Below are 24,691 nucleotides of genomic sequence, written 5' to 3'. Positions count from 1 at the left end.
CCCAGAACATTTTTGGAACCTTCTGGGAATTACTGTCAGAATTAATGACACTTAAAATATTTTCAGTGTTAGAAAAATGTTTTTTCTTTGAGGGGTTAGTTTTCGTGGGAGATGGTAGATAGATGTGGGTCTGTCATTTGGAGCCAAACGTGATGAATAAATACTGCATTGAATAGTAAGACTGCTTTTTCTTGTGTGACTTAAAAAATAGCTCTAAAAGCAATGAAAAAGTCAGCTTTATTGATATATAATTCATATACAGTATTACAATTCACCTTTTTTTTTTTTTTTTTTTTTTTTTTTTTTTTTTTTTTTGTGGAGACAGTCTCACTCTGTCACTCAGGCTGGAGTGCAGTGGTGTGATTATGACTCCTGTAGCCTCAACCTCCTAGGCTCAGGTGGTCTTCTCACCTCAGCCTCCTGAGGACCTGGGACTACAGGCCATGTAGTCCCATGCCCAGCTAAGTTTTTGGTATTTTTTGTGGAGATTGGGTTTCACCATTTTGCCAAAACTGGTCTTGAACTCCTGGGCTCAAGCGATCTGCCCACCTTCGCCTTCCAAAGTGCTGGGATTACAAGTGCCTGGCCAAAATTTACCCTTTTAAAGTATACAATTGACTAGGCGCAGTGACTCACACCTGTAATCCTAGCACTTTGGAAAGCTGAGAGTAGCGGATGGCTTGAGCACAGGAATTTGAGACCAGCCTGGGCAACATAGCAAGACTCCATTTTTACGAAAAGTAAAAAAAAAAAAAAAAAAAAAAAAAATTTAAATAAAGTATACTATTAAGTGGTTTTTAAGTATATTAAAAATTGTGCAACTATCAACACTCCCAGTTTCAGAAAATTTTTAGCACCCCAAAAAGAAATCTCTACCCATTATCAGTCATTCCCATTTTTTTTTTTCTGTTGACTTCAGTCCCTGACAACCTACTAATCTACTTTCTGTCTCTTGATTTGCCTATTCTGGACATTTTGTATGGATGGCATCACACAACATGTGGTCCTTTGTATCTGGCTTCATTACTTAGCATAATGTTTCATGGTTCATCTTTGTGGCGTGTGTCGGTACTTCATTCTTTTTTGTGGTGGAATAATATTCTATTTTATGGACATACCATATAGTGTTTATCCATTCATTACTTAATAGATGGATATTTGGATTGTTTCCATTTTTCTACTATTAGAACTAATGCTGCTGTAAACTTTCATGTATGGGCTTTTTTTGTGTGAACTTACGTTTTCAGTTGCCTTGGGGAGAGGGAGAGAGAGAGAGAGATACACGCACACACACACACACACACACACACACTCTCTCTCTCTCTCTCTCTCTCTCCCCCCCCCCCCCCATCTCTCTCTGAGAAGCGGAATTGCTGGGTCACATGGTAACTGTGTTTAACCTTTTGAGAAACTGCCAGTTTTCCAAAGTGGTTGTACCGCTTTACAGTCCCACCAGTAATGTATGAGGGTTCCAGTTTTCTCATGTCATACACTAACACTTTGAGACAATGACCAACAAGGTGGAACCCTGTCTCTACTAAAAATATAAAATTAGCCGGGTGTGGTGGTGCATGCCTGTAATCCCAGCTACTCCGGATGCTGAGGCAGGAGAATTGCTTGTACCTGGGAGGCAGAGGTTGCAGTGGGCTGAGATCGTGCCATTGCACTCCAGCCAGGGCAACAAGAGTGAAACCTCATTTAAAAAAAAAAAAAAACGCCGAGTGCAGTGGCTCACGCCTGTAATCCCAGCACTTTGGGAGGCCAAGACAGGCGGGTCACCTGAGGTCGGGAGTTTGAGACCAGCCTGACCAACATGGAGAAACCCCATCTCTACTAAAAATACAAAATTAGCTGGGCATAGTGGCGCCTGCCTGTAATCCCTGCTACTCGGGAGACTGAGGCAGGAGACTTCGCTTAAACCTGGGAGGCTGATGTTGCGGTGAGCTGAGATTGCACTATTGTGCTCCAGCCTGGGCAACGAGAGTGAAACTCTGTTTCAAAAAAAAAACCAAAAAAAAAAAAAAAAACCCAAAAACTTTTGTTTTAAAAGTTTGTTTTAGTCATTTTAGTGGGTGTAAAATTGTACTTCATTGTGGTTTTGATTTGCGCTTACTTGATATTGAGCATCTTTTCATGTGTTTATTGCCCATTTATAATCTTTTGGAGAAATGTCTATTCAAATACTTGGCCCGCTTTTTAATTGGGTTATTTGTATTTTTGTTGTTGAGCTGTAAGAATATTTTACATTTTCTTGAGTCAAGGTTTTTATCAGCTGTGTGATTTGCAAATGTTTTCTGTTCTCTGGGTTGTCTTTGCACTTTCTTGACGTTGTGGAGCATGGAGGTTTTAAACTTCAGTGGAGTCCAATTTTATCAGTTTTTTTTCTTTCTTTTGTTACTTATGCTTTTTGTGTCATAGCTAAGAAACGGTCACAAAAGTCAGAGTTATGAAGATTCATTCCTTTGTTTTTCTCCGAAAAGTTTCATAGTTTTAGCTCCTACATTTAGATCCATGAACCATTTCGAGTTAGTTTCGGAACATTTAGTAGATGCTATAAAGTAGAAGTCCAACTTCATTTTTCTACATATGAGTATTCAGTTGTCCAGGCACCATTTGTTGAAAAGATTATTCTTCCCTATTAAATTATGTTGGCACTTCTGAAAGAAGGATTCCAGAGCAGCTTAAGAAGCAGTTTTAAATGAGGATTCCAAAGATTTTACTTACTGTTCCACTAATTGATGTCCTCCGAAGGTCATTGTTTTGAAGAGTGTATTTTTGGCAGTTATTTTCCGTGGCAGTTCAGTTACCACTTGTTCATTAATTTCCCTGACTGGTTGTCATTTTAAGTGTTTAATTGTGTTAATAATTTAATTGTTTGCTATTTTGGAGAAAGGGAAAGGGAAGTTCAGTCATAACAAAAGCATTCTTTCTTTTTAATTTAAATAATTAGAACATAAAATTTGTACTGAAATGATATAAAAAGGCTCTTATTGAATCATTAGTTTTGCTTAACCTTTTGTTTGAAGTATAACTTCTCGTATCCTTTATAGCCACTTAAAAAAGGAGAGAAAGAAAAGAAAAAAAGCAATTTGGAACTCTTCAAAGAAGAATTAAAGCAGTAAGTTTTATAGTGTGGAGAATAATGATCGATAGGTATATTGAGCTGATACATAAACAGATGCAAGTATAAAGAATATACTGTACCAGTTATTGTTAGCCAATTTTCTATGAGATTGTTTTAGATATTATGATGATATTTTGTGGGGTATCTTTGGAAATAAATTAGCATTTAATCCAGCACCTGGGTTGTTTGCATTATGAAGATTCAGTTCAGCTGATGTATTTACTGTGCAGAGTCCTGTTTGCAGTGGCAACAGTATACTCACTAGGATGGGAGTGAGGGTCAGTAAGACTTAGCAAGAAACAAATTGAGTGGTTTTAATGTTGAATTTCCGCCTCACCTTTAAAGTAGGCTTTGTATTCCATTGGTAGTGTGATATATCAGAAATTTGTTCATGGTTGTAGTATAGCTGAGGGACTCTCTAATCTTAGTTATCAGTACCAGTATTTAGTTATATATATTTCTAGTTATTTGGTGATAGTGATTTGATAAGTGCTATTCTTAAATGTGAATGAATAAATTTTGGCTCATTTTAAGTGATTATAAATATTTTCAACAGAATTCAAGAAGAGCGTGATGAGAGACATAAAACAAAAGGCAGATTAAGTCGATTTGAACCTCCTCAATCAGATTCTGATGGTCAGCGTCGTTCTAGTAAGTGACATTTATTTTTAATGTGTATGTTTTTGATTAATTACAGTAGGTCCCACCTTATCCATGAGGGGGTTACATTCCAAGGCCCATCAGTGGATACCTGAAACCATGGATATATACTATCCTTTCTCCTACATGTTTATAGCTGTGGTAAAGTTTAATTTGTAAATTAGGCACAGTAAGAGATTAAGTAATAGAACAATAAGTAATAGAACAATTATAACAGTATATTGAAATAAAATCCCAGCACTTCAGGAGGCCGAGGTGGGCAGATTACCTAAGGTCAGGAGTTTGAGACCACCCTGGCCAACATGGTGAAACCCGGTCTCTACTAAAAATACAAAATTAGTCGGGCGTGGTGGTACATGCCTATAATCCCAGCTACTTGGGAGGCTGAGGCAGAAGAATTGCTTGAACCTAGGAGGCGGAGGTTGCAGTGGGCAGAGATCATGCCATTGTACTCCATCCTGGGCTATAGATCGAGAGTCTGTCTCAAAAAAAAAAAAAAAAAAGTTATGTGAATGTGGTCTTTTTGTCTCTCAGAAATATATTACTGTACCTTGAGTAACAAACTGGGAAAAACAGACGAGGATAAGAGGGGACTACTGTATTCTAAAAACTAGTAATTGTTTTTTTTCCTCCCTTTTAAGTGGACGCGCCTTCAAGGAGAAATAGATCATCTGGTGGTAATACAGTTTTTTGCTCTTTTTATTGATAAATTGTCCCAACTTTATATTTTGCAGGTTATAATTATTTTTTTCTTTATTTCCCCAGTTCTTGATGATTACGCACCTGGCTCACATGATGTAGGAGATCCAAGCACTACTAATTTATACCTTGGAAACATTAATCCACAGGTAATATTAAGTAAGATGAATGTTGATACACTTTATGCATTTGGAAGAAAACTACTTTGTCAGTCAAACAAATAAAATCAAGATTCTATAGCTGGCAAATCTGATGGAATTGGATAGTCTTTAGAGTTGTCTTGTAAACCTGAGACTTACTGGTATGGCCCAGATTGTCTTGCCACATATTCTTGTTTCCTCTTTTGGTAACGAGATTGAACTCTGAATTTGCAGTGTTTTACTAGGTGCTGATTTTATTATTAAATAGGGTATGACCAATGATGAATAATATTATTTTGAGACTATCCACTTCTGAGGCATACTTGTTTCCTTGTGGAATCCCTTTTTCATTCTCATAGTAGGAAACTATTATAATAGATAAAATTTTATATTTTAATTCTTTTCCTTCATTGATGCTGTTGATTATGTTAATGGAGAATGTAGTAGTGGTAATACATGATAGGCTGTTAATAAAAATTATATTTTGCATTTTTGCTGTTTGTTTTCTCAGCATATGGGTAGTTGAGTGTTAGAAGGAGAACAAATGATTAGATCCTCCTTTTTCTTCGTTGTCAGTAAATATTTCCTCCTTAACGTAAGTGTACTAACCATGCCTGCTTGAAAAATGTTACTAAGTGCCTAAATAAACCATTACTATAAAACATCTTACTTAGATCCAGGACCTTGCAACAAAGGAAGATGGGGAGTAAAAGTGATTTTGATTTCTCCATCCACTGAGATGCTCCACCCTGGCATTGTAAATAAATAAACCAGAATATTTCTAGTGTGAAATGGTTTATGAATGCCCCACACGGGATTTTACTTGTGTAGAGTTCCTGGTACTTGAATGGAAAATTGTAGCATGTTGCTATGTTGCTTTTAGTTTTGTAAAAACTACTTTGTTTTCTGAAAATAATTTTTTCTTTTCCCTTTTTTACATAATAAAAATATTTTACCCCGTTTTAATAGATGAATGAAGAAATGCTGTGCCAAGAATTTGGAAGATTTGGACCATTAGCCAGTGTGAAAATTATGTGGCCTAGAACTGATGAAGAAAGAGCCAGAGAGAGAAATTGTGGCTTTGTGGCCTTTATGAATAGAAGAGATGCTGAAAGAGCTTTAAAAAATTTGAATGGTAAGAATGTTTTTATGAACCATTTATACAATTCAGGTATTTCTTTGGTTTGGAAATGTATTTAGAAAAACTAGGAAGGAATGGACCTGAAATGGAGGGGTTAAAATTAATATTATTTCAACTTACCAGAAAGATTTTATTTGGAAACTTTTGAGAGTTAACAAAGTGACCTTTCATTTCTTTCTTATAGGAAAAATGATTATGTCTTTTGAAATGAAGTTAGGTTGGGGTAAAGCTGTACCTATTCCTCCACATCCAATATACATTCCGCCTTCTATGATGGAACATACGCTTCCCCCACCTCCATCCGGACTGCCTTTTAATGCGCAGCCTAGAGAGCGGTTAAAAAACCCTAATGCTCCTATGTTACCACCACCTAAAAACAAAGAGGATTTTGAGAAGGTAATTTAAAAAATGGACATAAGCCTGAATCTAATTTGTAAATACTAAAGCGTGGTAGTATTTCTTTTCAACAATTTTATAGAAAAAGTGTGTGTAATTCTTTTATGGCAACTTTTAAAGAAATAAGTAGATGTGTTCCCTGCCTTAGCCCATGGAAACCCTATATTTGAAATACTGGGTCATATTTTATTTGTGGCTACCATTCCTTTTTTGACCACTTGTTAAGTTTTTTTTCCTTTGTCCAGTGTTGTATCCAGATTTGCTTAAGCGTAGTATCTAAATTTACTTTGTTCTGAGTAAGTGATACTTTATATTTGGTTAAGTGACATTTCAATTAGAAAGACTTCCTAAGTAGTTATTGTTTGGATGGCAGCTAGGTCTGAGGTATTAGAATATTTTTGAAGATTTATGTGGTTTTTAAAAAAGTTAATCTAGTAAAAGCAAAGGGTGAGTATTTTCTTTTTAGTAAACATAAAACCAACTTAATTTCAAGTTATAAGAATATGTTGGTTCTATTATGAATTAATTTCACTTAAAATGACAGGGCTGGTTTTAAAGGCTTGGGAACAAAGTAGCGAACTGTATGGTCAGGCAAACAGTTAATTATTTCACAAATTAAAATCTTTATCTGATAATTCTCAGTGTAGTACCTATTTCAGTGCATTGGTGTGCATTCTGGCAGGAATGTTCTGATTCTTTGCATTTGGTGAACATTTATTGTTCACTGAACACATCCATTTGCATTTATGTAATTGCTTAGTGTATAATGACTTCAAATGCAGTGATTGCCTGCAAAACTTGTGATTAGATATGTAGTATTTTCAATGCATATGTATATTTTTGCTTGTTACTTGTTAACAATACTCACATATTCTATGTTTATTATCTGATGTGACTTCATATACAGACTCTGTCGCAAGCCATAGTCAAAGTGGTTATCCCAACAGAAAGGTACATGTTTTTCTTTATTATTACTGATCTAAATATAGACAATATCCCCTTCTGAATTTAAAAAGAAATGGTGTTGAGGAAAAGGTAGTATCTTGACTGAGCAATGGTTCCTTCCCAGTACTTTTTGGGGGGATGTGTCAAATTTAACTAACTTTTGTATACTTTGAAATTTTGTGTCAATGTCTTTTTTGTTTTTATTGTTAGCACTGTAGGGAATGTTTATAGTTTGAGTAGTTAGAATGTATTTATTAGCTCTGATTTGGAGTGGTTGGTCTGATAATGATAGACTATTGCAATAGGAAAATAGGTGTTTTAAATGCATCGTAAATTTCGATTACATTACAGTTTGACCCAATCTGTTAATTTTTTTTTTGTTTTCTGAATTATCTGCATTTAATATATAACCTTGGTTTGAGTTCTTACTTAAGGCATAGCTTTGTGGGTTTTTTTTTTTTCCCCAATTGATTTTAAGAAGAAATTCCTGTTATTGTCATGAACACTGGACATACTAGAAACTTTCTTTTCATGATAACAAAGATATTTGGAATTCTTTTATTTTCCTTTCTTTTTTTCTCTTTCAACACACTTAAAGCAGAAGAATTCATGCTATAGGTATGCTCTTGCTCAGTCAAGCTAAGCCTTTTCCCAAACACAGGAACACAACACTGGTTGAATAATAAATGAACACAAAAGAATACCAAATTCTCTTTGACATTGGCCTTGGTGAGCAACACCAGCTGAACTGTCTGCGGCAGCGGGGGACCAGGAAAACATCATGGGATGGATTGGGAAAGTATACAGTTTTTGACCAGACATTGGTACGATCGACTCCAATAAATGTGGTTTTATTATAACTGAGAGACAATTTTTTTTTTGGTTGTTGTTGCCCAGAATAAGATAACTACCATTTTATAATGAAATAATGCACTTTAAACATATCATCTTTTTGTACTACACTGTTTTATTCTAATAGAAAAGTCACCATTTTAAAAATAAACACAATCCTTTAAGGAAGAAGAATGTGATTACAGTTCTTTAGTAATATTGAAGTCAAGTTGTAATAATTAATTGTCAGATTTTGATTTTAAATAATCATGAAACATTTTTCAAATACTTACAAACTTTTAATTTTCTAAAAATAGATTTATCAGTTACAAGCCTGTTTAAAACTATAGTGGGTATTTCACCACTGATAAAAGCATTCACAGGATAGTATTTTTGTAGCATTCAAAAAAAAGCACATATCTAGTGGTAGCTTTACATGTGGCCTAGCTTATTTTTAAACAAAATTTTGAGAATGCGTTTTGCCGAAAATCTTCACTCACCATTAGGATGAATCCTTTGTTTTTAAACTTGCTAAACAATTTTTATCTATCTTTAATACTGAAGTCAAGTTGTTTTTGACTTAATTCACACAAGTTTCTGGATGTGTAATGTGTTCACCGAGTAATTAGTCTTATACATAAAATTTCCCTTAGCTTTAATTTGGCTCATATCAGTGGGAGTTTTGGAGTTTAATTATAACTTTACATTATCTCCCTTTCTTCGAAATGATGTCATTAACCATATGAATGTTGAAGAACTGCATATTTGCAGAGCAATTACTTCTGTGAAAGAAAAATAATTTTTAAATTAAAAATTAAGCAATGCTTTTAGTTTTTTTGTTTTAACAGTTTGAGGTTGAATTAGTAGTTTCAAATGTATAATTTCCCCTTTTTAAAGATTTAAACTGTGATGCAATTTTTTTTTTTTTTACTTCCTTTAGGCTTACATTTTTTCCACTATGTACAGATTTTCTTTGAAGTAGGTTTGCTTGAAAGCTATGAGAAAATAATTATAGTCATCATGAGATAGATTATTTTATGTTCATGTACTCTGAAATAGGGTATTATAGGGCCAAAAAAGTCTGTCTTGTTTTGTAACTATATATTTATTTACATTCTAGCAGTTATATGAACGTAATTTGAGCTGGGAATGCTAAAGGTGTAAATTTAGTGTGTGCCTTGTACCAAGAGCCAATATCCTTTTGCTTTTCCTCATTGTTATTTGCCAACTGTATATGCTGGGGGACTGGTGAAATAAGAAATCAAAAGCAGCTTATAAATAAGCTGGATCATTTTTGCTTGACACCATAATCAATGTCCAAAATTGCGTTTGGAGTCTAATAAAGTATCACATGATTTAAGGACCCAGCTTCAGATTTTAAAAATAAAGAGTTACAATGAATTCAGTCAGTAAAATGACTGTACTAAAAAATTACTCATATATGTTTATTTTTGGCAAAATATTGGAAAATAATTGTTACAGAAAATGGGAAGGACATCTCATCACGTGCCCCATTTTGCAATATTTTAGAAAGAGTAGTACTCCATTCACTTAAGGCTTTGGCAATATAATTTCTTTGTTGATGGATAGTGTATAGGCATATCAATCTCTGTTGTTTTGGAGGGAAAAAAATAATATACAGGCAGAATTCTCCATTTCATGAATTGTGAACTAGTTTGAAGTGTGGTCCAAAGGGATGTTGCCTCATTAAAGGTCAGATTTAATAAAAACTCCATCTCGTATATGTGTACCAGAAAAACACAGGAGTTGGATGGATTTTTTTTTTTTTTATTAAATCAGGCCTTAGACTTGTTAAATAGTTTTGCATTTTTATAAATTATAGCCTTTGTTATAACATTTCAGTAGCACCACAAAAGTGCTTGGTTTAGGAATTTTTTCATGTTAAACTGAGATAGTGTATAAATTTCTAGATGGGTGTAATAACGTAGGCTCTTAAGTTACTGATTTTATATATTAATATTTACAGCTTTCCAATTAGTTGTGATTTATAATTTAATGTTTTGCTTTTGGAAAATAAAATTAAGTGACATTTAGAAAATTAAATATTACTATGAGGCTGTATTGTGGTTTCCTACCCTCCTTCACCTTTCCATCCCCTCCCACTTCCCTACTCCCACTGCCCCACACCCTCTTAATGCACAAGGCATTAACATATGCTCCAGGTTACTTTTTTGGTATTAAGTTTGGTGTTAGTCATCAGAATAATCATTTTCTGCACAATTATAGTAACTTAGGTCAAGTGTAGTTTTATATAGTGGTAGGTCTGAATCCATTTTCTTTAACTGTGTTGTTGTTGTAGGAATTTGCTCGCCCTGATACATCGAATGATAGAGTTTGTTGTACGTGAAGGGCCAATGTTTGAAGCTATGATTATGAACAGAGAAATCAACAATCCTATGTTCAGGTGTGCATTTTTAAAAAATACCTAAGTTTCCCATTTTAACCATTTTTAAGTGTGGTATTAAGTACATTCACATTGTTGTGCAATGATCACCACCATCTATCTCCAGAACTTCTTTCATCTTCCAAAACGGAAACTCTGTATCTGTGAAACAGTAACTCCTCAGTCCTCTGGCTCCTTAGCCCCTGGCAACTGCCATTCTTTCTCTTTCTTAGGAATTTGATTACTCTAGCTAAACTCATATGAGTATAATCATACAATATTTGTCCTTTTGTGACTGGCTTATTTCACTTAGCATAATGTCCTCAGGATTCATCTATATTATAGCATGTCTTGGGATTTCTTTTTAAGGCCAAATAATGTTACATTGTATGTTTTTACTGTATTTTGTTTATCTTCAGGCTTGCATTTTAAAACTACTTTTAATTTCTTGGAATTAAAAATATTTCCAAGAATAAAGTTTTGAAAGTATGGGATTAGTTCTGCAGTGGAATGAGAAGCAGTTTTAGTAATCAGAGTAGAATGTATTGAGACCAATTTTCTGTAAGATTTTGATTTGGGTAATTAAATAGTATTGTTTTTTAGCATTCTCTAGGAGGATTTCATTATGCTTTTTCAATGGCAGAATCATAAGTGAGATACAGTTGAGCAAATGAGTTTTAAAAGAAATTGCTTAATCCTCTGAATTGTTATGGTATCCTAAGATACTAACACTCTTTAAGTAGTGTAAAAATCACTGCTTTTGTAATTATATATTGGGAAAATCTCTCCATTGCCAGATACAGTATCAATAAAAATGATCATAAGACTCGGCATTATGCGTGTCTTCTGAGTATTAATGCCAGTCACTTAGGCAGTCTAGGGCTGGGGTAAGGGAAAGGGGATAGGTATCGGATGGCAGTGGGTGAGGTTCTCTTTAGGGATCTTTGTTTTACTTGTAACTAAATAGGCAAATAGTATTTTTCATTTATTTATACTTAATTGAAGATAGCTCTTTTTTTTTTTTTTAGAGAATATGATGTTTAATGTTTTTTTTGTTTTGTTTAGGTTCTTATTTGAAAACCAGACACCAGCCCATGTTTACTATAGGTGGAAGCTTTATTCTATTCTGCAGGCAAGTAGAATCAATTACTTTTTAAATTTTGACTGAGTTGTTAAGACATTTGTAATAACTTTAAATGTTTGTTAGGGAGATTCTCCAACTAAATGGCGGACGGAAGATTTTCGTATGTTCAAAAATGGATCTTTTTGGAGGCCACCACCATTAAATCCATATTTGCATGGAATGTCAGAAGAGCAAGAAACAGAAGCTTTTGTAGAGGAACCTAGTAAAAAGGGAGCCCTTAAGGAAGAGTAAGATATTTTTCATTTCTATTGTATATTCAGAAAAAACAATGTAATGATAGCTTTAATAGTTGTATTAAGATGTTAACCCTAAAATAATTTTTTTCACTTGTGAATGTTTAAAATAGTAACATCTTTCATCATGTGCTTTATAATTTTAAACATCTTAGCAAGTATAGGTGTGTGTCCTATTGTCGTTGATTTTTCTCCTGATAAAATTAGTGATGATCTCTTAAATATGATTGACTTCTTTCTTTAGCATTGGAGTACTTTAGATTCTTACAGAAACTTTTTGGGGACCTCTAGAATTCTTTCTTCTCTGAATGCAATATAAAGAGGAGAAACTGTTGTGTGGCTAGTAGGATCAGATGTTGGCTGTGCAAAGCCTCTTCGTGATAATTTTCACACTTCATTTGCCATGTGTGGTGAGCTGTGAGATGGCCACCATGAAGTGTGTGCTATTATTGGTCTCACAGCAATTGTACAGTGCAGCTAGCTGATTTAAGAAACAGAAATATATTTATTAAATGTTCAGAGGACATCCTATATACCTCATGGGAAAAAAAAAGGCTAAAAGCATTTTTAGAATATAGAATTAAATATATACATACCTAGTTTTATTGTGCTTTGATTCACTGTGCTCTAGAGATACAGTGTTTTCTATAAATTGAAAGTTTGTGGCAACCCTATGTCAAACAAGTCTGTTGGCATTATTTTTCAAACAACATGTGCTTGCTTCATGTCTGTCACATTTTCATAATTCTCACAATAGCTCAAACTTTTTCATTATTATTATATCTGTTATGGTAATCAGTGATCTTTGATTGTTTTGTGGCACCACAAACTATGGTCATATAAAGAAGATGAACTTAAATAGAAAAATGTGTATCCTGACTGCTCCAGTGACCATCTGTTTTCCCATCATCTTTCCTTCTCTTTAGGCCTCACTATTTCCTGAGACACAATACTATTGGAATTAGGCCAATTAATAATCCCACAATGGCCTTAAGTATCCAAGTGAAAGGAAGAGTCTCACTTCTCTCACATTAAATCAAAAGCTAGAATGATTAAGCTTAGTTAGGAAGGCATCTCAAAAGATGAGACAGGTTGAAAGCTAAGCCTCTTGCACCAAACAGTAAGCCACATTATGAATGCAGAGGAAGAGTTTTTAAAGAAAATTAAAAGTGCTGCTTCAGTGAACAAATGATTGATTAGGAAGCAAAACAGTCTTATTACTGATAGAAAGTTTTGATGGTCTGTATAGAAGATCAGACCAGCCATAGCATTCCCTTATGCCAAAACCTAATCCTGAGCAAGGCTCAAACTCTCTTCAGTTCTTTGGAAACAGAGGTGAGGGAACTCCAGAAGAAAAATTTGAAGCTAGCAGAGATTGGTTCCTGAGGTTTAAGGAAAGAAGCCGTCTTCATAATATAAAAGTTCAAGGTGAAGCAGTAAGTGCTGGTATAGATGCTGTAGCAAATTATCCAGAAGATCTGAGGTCACTCATGAAGCTGGCTACGCTTAATTACATTTTCAGTGTAGACAAAATCGCCTTTTATTGTAAGAAAACGCCATTTAGAACTTATAGCTAGAGAGGGGAAGCCACTGTCTGGCTTAAAAGTTTCAAAGGACAGGCTAACTCTTATTAGGGGCTAATGCAGCTGGTAAGTTGAGGCCAGTGCTCATTTACTATTCCAAAAATCCTAGGACCATTAAGAACTATACTAAATCCACTCTGCCTGTGCTTTATAAATGGAACAACAAGGCCTAGATGGCAGCATATATGTTTATAGCATGGTTTACTGAATATTTTAAGCCCACCATTGAGATCTGCTCAGGAAAATGATTTTTTTTTCAAAATATTACTGCTCATTGACAATGTACCTGATCACCTAAGATCTCTGATAGAGATGTACAAAGAGATTAATGTTTTCATGCCTGATAACACATTATCCATTCTGTATCCCATTGATCAAGGAGTAATTCTGACCTTTAAGTCCTACTTGAGAAATATATTTTATAAGGCTCTAGCTGCCATAGGTAGTGATTCCTCCAGTGCGTCTGGGAAAAAGTCAGTTAGAAACCTTGTGGAAAGCATTTACCATTCCAAATGCCATTAAGAACATTTGTGGGCCAGGTGTGATGGCCCAGACCTGTAATCCCAGTGCTGTGGGAGACCGAGGCAGGAGGATAGCTTGAGACCAGGAGTTCAAGACCAGTCTAAGCAATATAATGAGACCCTTTCTCTATTAAACATAAATAAATAAAAATCTTAAATATCCATTTCAGTTTTTTCTTTGCATGTAAAATAAAGTCAACATTAACAGGAGCTTGGAAGAAGTTAATTTTAACCTTCATGGATGACTTTGAGGGATTCAAGACTTTATTAGAGGAAGTAACTCCAAATACGGTGGAAATAGCAAAGGAACTAGAATTAGAAGTAGAGCCCAAAGACACAACTGAATTGCTGCGATCTCATGATAAAACTTTAATATTAGAGTGAGGAGATGCTTCTTAGGGATGAGCAAATTATGTGGTTTCTTGAGATGCAATCTACTTCTGATGAAAAGCTGTGAACATTGTTGAAATGAAAAGATTTAGAATTTTACATAAACTTAGTTGATAAAGCAGTGCGGGGTTTGAGAGGATTGACTACAATTTGGAAAGAGGTTCTCCTCAGGGTAAAATGTTAACAAACAGCATCTCATGCTACAGAGAAATCCCCTGTGATGAGAAGTGTCACTTGATGCAGCAAACTTCATTGTTGTTTAAGAAATTGCTGCAGCCACCCTAACCTTAAGTTACCAACATCCTGATGAGTTAGCAGCCGTCAACACTGAGGCAAAACCTTCCACCAACAAAAGTATTATGACTCACTGAGAGCTCAGGTGATTGTTAGCATTTTTAACAAGAGAGCATTTTTAAAGTAACATATACATTTTTTTTGGACATACTGCTATTGCATACTTAATAGATTTACAATATGGTATAAACATAACTTTTACATGTACTGGGAAACCAAAAAACTTGTGTGATTTGCTATATTGAGATAATTGCTTTATTGCAGTGGTCTGGAACCAAACTCACAATCTGAGATATGCCTGTGTGAACTTTACTGCAATCTATAAATCTTAATACTTGTTGCATTGATTCATTGTTTATGAGAGCATTTGCCAATGAAGTGCAATACCGTTTGAGTGTATTTGCTTCTGAAAGGTATATGTTCATAATCACCGTAGTCCTAGGAATTGCAAACTCAGCTCATAGGCTAAATCTGGCTGCCTCCTGTTTTGGAAAATAAAGTTTTATTGGAATACAGCTAATTCTCTTCCTTTACATGTTGTCTGGCTGCTTTGGAGCTATACCAGCAGGGGGATAGAGATCATATGGCCTGTAAAGCCTAAAATAATTATATATATTTTTTGAGACGGAGTCGCTCTGTCACCCAGGCTGGAGTGCAGTGGCGCAATCTCGGCTCACTGCAACCTCTGCCTCCACGGTTCAAGCAGTTCTCCTGCCTCAGTCTCTTGAGTAGCTGGAATTAACACGCGCCTGCCACCATGCTTGGCTAATTTTTGTATTTTTAGTAGAGATGGGGTTTTACCATGTTGGCCAGGATGGTCTCAAACTCCCGACTCTGTGATTTCGCCTCGGCCTCCCAAAATGCTGGGATTACAGGCATGAGCCACTGTACCAGGCCAGTCCTTCCCTTTACAGAAAAAGTTAGCCTGTCCTAATCCCAGGCCGAAGTGCTAAAGTAATAGACTTTCTTCAAAGAAGTGGGGTAAAGAACATGAAAGTTCTTCAGTATCATGGGATGGTAGGACTGGGGCACTCTTAAAGACTCTTGAAGAAATGCCCATAATTTTAAATTTACTTAATTTGTAAGCTGAAAACATCATTGGGATCTTTTAATAGTTCTACAGGATATTCTTTCTTACATAAGTTCTTCAAAAAATTCTAACAATTTTGGGGGACACAACACAAATCAGACTTAATACATTACAGTCTTCAGATTTATTTTATATGAGTAGATTTTAAAGAAATTAGTCAGCAAAAGCTACAATGGCATTTGAAATTGCATCTAAATATTTATAAATTAAAACAATTTATGTTCAGACAGAGGGATAAATTGGAAGAAATCTTGCGGGGATTAACTCCAAGGAAAAATGATATTGGAGATGCAATGGTTTTCTGTCTTAATAATGCTGAAGCTGCTGAAGAAATAGTGGATTGCATTACTGAGTCATTGTCCATCTTAAAGACACCCCTTCCTAAAAAGGTACGGGAATGAATTTCTCTTTATGAACATTTAATTAAGAAAAGGGGATATAGTTGCCACCTTTTGGGATTAGAATTGGTTTCTTTTTTGCACAAGTAACTTGACTGATGAAATTTTTCCCATGCAGTCTTATGTTACTTCTGCTTGGAAATTTAGGTTCATTAACATACAAGTTACAAACAAATTGAAATGTAAATGAATTAACAAATTTCATCCCTGCCCAAGTCATGGTCGTGGTGATACTGAGTTTCATATAACTTTTCTAATTAGTAGCCATTACTAAATTATAGCTAAACATTAGCCTTACACTAATCTATTTTGTGTTATCTTTTGGTATTATAGATTGCCAGATTATATTTGGTTTCTGATGTTTTGTACAACTCTTCAGCCAAAGTTGCTAATGCTTCATATTATAGAAAATTGTAAGTATAATGGTATTCCTGAAATAAAGTATTTAAGGGTAAGGAGTTCAGAAAAGAGGATTGTTTTGTTAACATCCTCCACTAATAAGAAATATAGTCAGCCCTCCATGTCTGTGGGTTCTGTATCTATGTATTCAATCAACCACAAATTGAAAATATTTCAGAAAAAAAGTTCTGTCTGTACTGACTTTTTTCCTTGAAATTTTTTATACCATGCAATATGAAAACTCTACATAGCATTTACATTATATTAGGTACTATAAGTAACCTAGAGACGATTTAACAGATGGGAGGATGTGCATAGGTTACAGGTGAATACTAGGTCATTTTTCAATCAGGAACTTGAGCATCTATGGATTTTGGTGTCTATGGGAGATCTTGGAACCAATCCCCTCAGGGATGCTGAGGGAAGACTAATTTGACTTTCTTCATGGTTTATAGGATGTTTTTAAAAATTGGCTTACACTTAAGCTAAATTACCAATTTTTGGGAAAGATTTTATATCACTTCCTTAGTTATTGACAGTAGAACAAATAGGTGCTGTTAAAGATAACTTTTTAAATTGCATATCTAGCTACTCGTATAATAAATAAATTGAAACAATGTATATACTGGCCAACATAAGAGATCAAAGTTCAAGAGGGGTTTTCATTGTCTAGCATACTAAAAGAGAAAGGAATTTTAAACATTTTATTTCAAAGAATGCATTATTTGAATTTCAGTTTTGAAACAAAGTTATGTCAGATATTTTCAGACCTCAATGCCACCTATCGTACAATTCAAGGTCATTTACAATCTGAAAACTTTAAGGTACGTTTATTGTTTTACTATTTTTGCCCTAGTGTTTTGGATGGATGGGGGGGATCAAATATGAGACATAAATTTAAAACTTAGATGTTACAGAAATTACTGTTTTAATATTCTGTCATTTTTGTTTTTCTCAAAAAATCAAAAATTTTAAAGATATTTTGTCAGGTGTTTAATTTTAGTTTTAAGTATTATTTAAATATTATAAATGTTAGTCTTTTTCATAAAACATCCAGAAGAATCACTTGTTTCGTAATGGTATATATTGTTTTGCTGGATTAAAGACATACATTTTAATCATGTTTAGAAACTATATTCTGTTACCAATTTTTTTATGACCTCTTAAGCTGTAGACCAGTGTTAAGAAAAGCCAAGTGGAGTACTTTGCTTATTATAGAATAAGTAAATATGCTTTCATGGAAAGAAGACATTGTTAAGAAAAATTTTTAGTTTGGGAAGATGCCTGACCATTTTTATGGCATTCAGACAACTCCCATTTTAAAAGTTTTTGACCTTAAATTTTGACTCTAAGTTAGAATTTAAAGAAAAGTTTAGGGAAGATAAGGAGTAAAGTGTTACCTAGAATTAGGAAGTACTTCATTGGACCATAAGGGATTCGGGTCAAAACTTGGCTACCAATTTTTACAAGTTTCCATGTGTTTCCTGGAATGTGGCTTATGTGTAGTACTAATGATATGGGAGATGAACTTAGGTGATAGTTACTGTTTATTTTTATAGTTACTTAGCAGATAGTTACTGTTTATTTTTCATTTTATTTATTTTTGGGTTTTTTTTTCTTTATAATTAGAAGGTGACATTTTTTTAAAAATGTGGTAATGATAGATAGTTATTTAAAGTTTAAAAAAATTGTCAGTTTCAAGGCAAATTTAGCAAATCTTGATGGTGATTCTCGTGAACTGAAATTTGAGACACATAGCCCAAAATAAAAATTTGTTGTTGTTTCCTGTTTATTTAGCAACGGGTAATGACTTGCTTCAGAGCATGGGAAGATTGGGCAATTTATCCAGAACCATTTTTGATCAAACTACAAAATATTTTCTTAGGACTTGTAAATATTATTGAAGAAAAGGAAACAGAGGTAGGCACTGTGTGTTTGGTTTTTAAAATTTGTATCTGGGGTGGAGGTTTCTTGGTGGTTTGCTATGTTACATATGTGAAGTACATTTCTTTGTGAAAAATACTATTGTTTACCACTAAATAGTGGGTTTTTATTGTTGGAACCCAGGAGTCAAAAATTACATATAACAGGAATTCTCTGTCTTGTGTCCTTATGTGAAAATTGATGAGTAGTGTTTTTATTTAATGATTTAAGATTTATGATATGTTATTAATAGTGGGGAAAAAGCATTTAATAGAGCAATATATATAGCATGACTTAATTTTGTTAAAGATAGCTATATAAGTAAATGTGTGTATGAAAAGATGCATCACATGATAGCAGATAATATACATCACTATTCTGTTGGTTTTTTTTTTTTTTTTTAACCTCCTAAATTATTACTGAATCCTTCATCTTTAATTCTGCCTTGCAAGTCAGCTATTATGTTTTCACTTTCACTCCTGCAGGATCTTCCTAATTGGCCTTACTGTTGCAACCCACATAGTCCTTGTTTCAGTTTCTTAAATGTGTGTTTCCACTTACCATTGGCCTTTATACATGTTCTTTACTCTTTCTGGGACTTCTCTTTACCTGAGACCCTTTAGATCACAGCTCAAGCATAAACTTAGAGAGCCTTCTGTGACCTCTTTCAGTGAAACTTACTATGCTAATAGTATGATATGCCTTTTTGCTGTAGCAGTTATCATAGTTACAGATAAGTGTATATTGTTGTGATTATCTGATTTCCTGGTTCCCACCACCCCCAAAACAACAACAGAAACCTTTACCAGGCTCTGTAACAGGGAACCCAAACTTGTTTCTACTCATCATTTCCTCACATGGTACCTGGCACCAATGAGCATTTGGCAAACATTAAATAAATACACAACTGACTACTCCTTTAGCAAACTGGGTGATAGAATATATTCTTATTATGTTCTTACATTGTACCTTGGAGTGTGGGTATCCGGGTATGTTGGCTTGGCTGGATTACAAATTAATCCTTTGCTTCAGCAAGCTAAGGAAAATGTTATAATAGTACACATTTCTGTAGGATGTACCAGATGACCTTGATGGTGCCCCCATCGAGGAAGAGCTTGATGGTGCACCTCTGGAAGATGTAGATGGAATTCCTATTGATGCTACTCCCATTGATGATCTTGATGGAGTCCCTATAAAAAGTCTTGATGATGATCTTGATGGAGTGCCTTGTAAGTTCCAATTTCAAAACGATTAAATCTAGCTAATAAGTTTGGTTACCAAAACTTTAATTTCCCATACATGCTGATGTGAAAAAAGGTTATAGTGTCTCATTAAGGTATCAAATTATTAACTTTTTTATTTCTGAATTTTCAAAATTCTAATACCCAGTAATACATTTATTTGTATTAATAAATATATTAGAAGCCTTTTTCTGGTCACATTTTATTGGGACAATCAGCCTCCTATAAATATTAGTAGGTTTCTCTTTTCGTCTTAATTGTCAGAAAATTATAAGCAAATTTTGCATAATCCTAGGTTTCTGGTTTTATCAGTTCTGTATTTATTACTAATTTTTCTATCCTAACTTCAGTTTTCCTAGCTGCTTAAAATCATTTTGAAAATAGGAACTATACACAGCTCTTTGGTACATTTGAATTATATGTTTAAATATTGAATAATGTATGCAGTTTTGTATTTTAAACATTAGGTAAAGGTATTCAGGATTTGTTTTACTTCTCAACTTCTTCACTTGCTTGATGTATTACTAACCTGTATTTTCTGAATTAATAATATATACTGCTAAAAATTTGCCCTCAGATGCAGAGAATTGGTTTAGTCATAGTCCTTGTTCTTAGTATTACTGTTTGTCCATCTATTATGTCCTTATTTTACTTTGCTTTTTAATAATATAGTGAACACCCATGAACCTAATACTTCGGGTCATCCCCTAGTCATCAGGGTTAATGGCTTATCTTTCTCTAATAGTGGATGCAACCGAAGACTCAAAGAAGAATGAGCCTATATTTAAAGTTGCCCCATCAAAATGGGAAGCTGTGGATGAATCTGAATTGGAAGCACAGGGTAAGTAAAAGTAAAATAAATACTTTAAAATTAAGTACTTATAAATTAATTATTGGTGTGCTTATATATATAATTTCCTTTTATGTTTTATAACGTTTTAACCTTAATACTCAGTGTTACCGTATTTTGTGTCTAGTGTACACTTTTATTGTGGTTGGTGTTGCTGTTACAATTTTCTTAGGTCCTTCAGTTTGGAAGTTTTGAGAGTAGTAAGATACCACTGCAAACCTTTTAGGTTAAGCCATTTTAGTAGCAAATGTAGGTGGGAAGCTGTACCTATGTAGAAATGTACAGAGGTCAGTTTCAGAGAAACAAAGTTTTCACCAAGCTTTGACTCTCCCATAGCGCTAGACTGATTAGATGCCATTTAGACCTGCCGTTCACACTTACTTCAACCTGTATCCTAGTGCTAATAATCTGTAATTGTTAACTATTTATAGGTTCTAATGAAATATATCTTAACATTCAGCACAGAACTAAGAATGGCATTATTCGTCACTTCATGAATTTGAATTATACTGTTGGTGTGATGAAAGAGATTTGGCACATGCTATTTAGAGAATTGATAAACATAGATTTAAAAAAACTTCTGTAATACAGACTTTACAGTTCTAAAGCTTGAGCTTCCACTGTGCTACTGCGAAAATGCTAGTTTACCTCATGGAATTACATCCTCCTTTTCCTTCCATTCAGCCGTTACAACTTCTAAATGGGAATTATTTGACCAGCATGAAGAATCAGAAGAAGAAGAAAATCAAAAGTAAGAATCTTAAGTTTTGAATATACTGTTTCTTGTTCATATACACTCCCCTTTTCATGTACTTGAAATAATAGCGAAGTGGAAAACTTAACTGTTAAAAAAATTTGTGAGAGGATTATTTTTAGTTCTCCATTGGTTTTCCAGTGACTAAAAGAGCTTTTGTTTTCTGGTCTTGATGCATCTCGTTTCATTTTGCTTTTGAGTTTTTTATGCTAGGTTACATTCTCACTGTGTAGTTACTAATTGATCAACTGCATTTGTTTCAAACCTTTGCCATCAAATACTGTTTTGGGCTCCACAAAAAGTGGTTTGTAAAATGTGAGTAGGAAGGGTTATACTCCTTTTCTTTTGTATTGTACATTACTAAGAAAAATATTGCATTAGGGAGATTGTGTTATTTAAATGTAAACTTTTCAGAAGAACTAAGAATGAATACAGAGGAGAAAACAAATTTCTTTTGAAATACGGAGAAAGAATAATTTTGATTTTGCTGTTTCTTTGTTTTTTTTTTTTTTTTTTTTTTTTGAGATGGAGTTTCACTCTTGTTACCCAGGCTGGAGTGCAATGGCACGATCTCGGCTTACTGCAACCTCCGCCTCCTGGGTTCAGGCAGTTCTCCTACCTCAGCCTCCTCAGTAGCTGGGATTACAGGCACGCGCCACCATGCGCAGCTAATTTATTTTTTTATATTTTTAGTAGAGACGGGGTTTCACCTTGTTGACCAGGATGGTCTCGATCTCTGGACCTCGTGATCCACCCGCCTTGGCCTCCCAAAGTGCTGGGATTACAGGGTTGAGCCCCCGCGCCCGGCCGATTTTGCTGTTTGTTAATCACCCCAAAATTGTTTTTGTTTCTGACACTGTGATTGTAGGCATCTCTGCTCTCAAATTCTCTTGCAGATTTGTGTTGGTAGTTTTTAGAAAGTGCTTGACACTTTTTAAAATTGCAATGGGAGTTGATTTTTTTTTTTTTTAAATGAGTAGGAAGAGATGGGATCACAAACACAAAGCGCAGGTTTCTGTCTTTATAAGTTTTGCATTCTTTTATTGTTCTCAAATAAGAGAAAGCTGGTGTGTCCTAGCACAATATGGGCATTTGTGTGGATTTAATAAATGGCATTTGGATTGTTGGGAAAATGTGCTCAATCCACAGGTTATAGAAACACAGTGTGATATGATGGTAAAAACCTGTCTACAATGATGTTTTTCCAGAAATGTTGGTATGATTAGAACAAGTCAGCAGTGATTATGACAGAATATTTACAAAATATAGATGTGGCTTGCCATTGGAAATAGTTATCTGAGGCTGTTTAGGGATGCACAAATTTAGTTCAGTTTGCTTTAAAAAAGTGGTTTTCTGAACCCTTTTTATGTTCATGATCCTATCAGCGACATCTTACCATTTTAGAATCACTGCTTTAAAAGTAGTATATGTACCCATCAAAATAATTGTTTAATTTGGGGGGAAGGCAGGGTAGAAAAGCCATTGAACTGAAAAAAAGTATTGTTTCATTAGTTTTATTTCTATAAAGGTATTAGTGTTTTTGGCATAAAACTGGTATTTGTGTTAATGTTTGGAATATGAGTACATTTTAGCATGGATGTTGGAATAATCATACATTGGTGGAAGCCTGGATCACTAGAAGTATAATTTTAGATTTTTCATTTTTCTTCGGAATTCCAGATAAATCATAATGTAAAAAAGTAGAAAGTACAAAGCAAGGAAAAAAAACCTTTCGCATACAGCTTCTGATCCTTGAAATTTTCTCTTGCCTCACTACTACTCTCTAGTGGCTGAATCAGAAATGCCTTTTTACTTAAGGCTGATTTTGTAATTAGTAATTACTGTATTTTGTGGCAATATTGTGATTTGTGGCAGAAATGTGATTTTTAAAAAGCACATTTTGGAGAAAAGTTACAAAAGCAGTTTCATTTGTACTGAATACTGTATGAATTTAGCATCTTGAACTTGCATGTCTTTTTAAAAAAAGAAGAGGAATAAGCTGTGATAAGATTTGAACCTCGAATTGTGACTAAAGCTAAGGCCAAAACCAGTTGAGAAAAACTACTTAGGCCTTGAAAAAAATTATAATAGTAATTTAAAATATTTACATATTTTAAATCATGAATAGAGCTAATTTTAAAAGTCTTAAGTAATATGGTTAAATGTTTAATGTTTGGCCATCTAGACCCTTTCTGTGTAAATAAAAACATGGAGAGCTATTTGAACGTAAATGACGTAATACTGTTGTACATACTGTTGTGACACCTTTATCATTTTAATTCCATCTATTTACCTGTTCTGTATTCATCCATGATTGAAATGATATTATTCCATTTTAATCCATCTATTTACCTGTTCTGTATTCATCTATGATTGAAAGCAGACATTTGGGTAAACATACAAGAATGTTTACCAAGGAATATTTGAAATTGCAAAAAAAAAAAAAAAAAAAAAAATTAGAAAAAATTTAACAGACTAGAATTGGTTAAGTAATCAATATCTGCTGTATTATTGATTCATAGTAACTGTGACTCAGTTTAATGAAATCACTTCCTTATTGACTTTTAGAATAATTCTTCAGTAAACGTCCCTGTTTACATAAACACACATAAACAAACACTTCAGCAATTTAAAAGCATCTGAAACACTTGTAAAATTTTATGTACCATAAAACAGGAAATTCTTGTGTTTTAAAAAAATTAAAAACTGTATTTAGGGCCGGGCACGGTGGCTCAAGCCTGTAATCCCAGCACTTTGGGAGGCCGAGGCGGGTGGATCACGAGGTCAAGAGATCGAGACCATCCTGGTCAACATGGTGAAACCCCGTCTCTACTAAGAATACAAAAAAAAATAGCTGGGCGTGGTGGCGCGTGCCTGTAATCCCAGCTACTCAGGAGGCTGAGGCAGGAGAATTGCCTGAACCCGGGAGGCGGAGGTTGCGGTGAGCCGAGATGGCGCCATTGCATTCCAGCCTGGGTAACGAGCGAAACTCCGTCTCAAAAAAAAAAAAACAAAAAAAAAAGAAACAAAAAAAAAACTGTATTTAGGAAATTTTTGACAAATTAATGCGAAATATTAGTTAAAAGTATTCTTTTTTTCCAAAAAGAATATTTTTAAACTGTTGTTTTTGACTTTTCCTAATACCGCTAATATAGGTATTGAGTTGTACCTAGGCGATATTAATGATTTGTGGCGTTCTGAAGATGAAGTTAGTAAAACACTTTAGTAATGTCTAGAAAGGGCCAGTGGGTGAGAAATTTAAAAGCTAGTATCAGATTTTTCTCAGTACTATATCTTTCCTGATTCAGAATTGACTGCACTTTCTTTTTATCTGCCTGGCTTAAATTTTTCTCTCATACAATGAAAGTCTTATTATATTAAACTTTATTTAGAAAGCATTTGATTATAACTGTTTTTACATTATTAGTAATGATTCTACATGTATATTAAAAGGAATCTTTCTGCTTACTGTAGAATGTACTTAGTTCCCAAATAATAACCATAGAAGGACTTGCAAGGTTCAAGTTTCAA

The 24,691-nt window shown here is 34.2% G+C and overlaps 1 protein-coding gene across 8 annotated transcripts in view; it reads left to right on the top strand.

Annotated features, from left to right (window-relative positions):
- Positions 1–24,691, top strand: part of U2SURP (U2 snRNP associated SURP domain containing) — a 52,358-nt gene that overhangs the window by 14,919 nt on the left and 12,748 nt on the right. For 4 of the 8 annotated variants that reach the window (XM_010341555.3, XM_010341557.2, XM_010341553.2 and 1 more), the window contains exons 7-23: positions 3,051–3,118; positions 3,681–3,775; positions 4,426–4,461; positions 4,550–4,632; positions 5,593–5,758; positions 5,949–6,160; positions 7,068–7,111; positions 10,257–10,361; positions 11,406–11,472; positions 11,548–11,711; positions 15,822–15,984; positions 16,327–16,406; positions 17,129–17,216; positions 18,190–18,312; positions 19,388–19,544; positions 20,302–20,397; positions 21,091–21,157. In XM_010341555.3, coding sequence (XP_010339857.1) covers positions 3,051–3,118; positions 3,681–3,775; positions 4,426–4,461; positions 4,550–4,632; positions 5,593–5,758; positions 5,949–6,160; positions 7,068–7,111; positions 10,257–10,361; positions 11,406–11,472; positions 11,548–11,711; positions 15,822–15,984; positions 16,327–16,406; positions 17,129–17,216; positions 18,190–18,312; positions 19,388–19,544; positions 20,302–20,397; positions 21,091–21,157 — 1,814 coding nt within the window. Of the gene's footprint in view, positions 1–3,050; positions 3,119–3,680; positions 3,776–4,425; positions 4,462–4,549; positions 4,633–5,592; positions 5,759–5,948; positions 6,161–7,067; positions 7,112–10,256; positions 10,362–11,405; positions 11,477–11,547; positions 11,712–15,821; positions 15,985–16,326; positions 16,407–17,128; positions 17,217–18,189; positions 18,313–19,387; positions 19,545–20,301; positions 20,398–21,090; positions 21,158–24,691 lie in introns of those variants that run through there. The other 4 variants (XM_010341556.3, XM_010341554.2, XM_074405921.1 and 1 more) reach the window with 3 other exon arrangements.

Source organism: Saimiri boliviensis, chromosome 9, assembly GCF_048565385.1.
Source record: "Saimiri boliviensis isolate mSaiBol1 chromosome 9, mSaiBol1.pri, whole genome shotgun sequence".
Classification (NCBI taxonomy): domain Eukaryota; kingdom Metazoa; phylum Chordata; class Mammalia; order Primates; family Cebidae; genus Saimiri; species Saimiri boliviensis.
The sequence above is the reverse complement of the archived record's forward strand: the minus strand, read 5'-3'. Positions and strand labels throughout refer to the sequence as shown.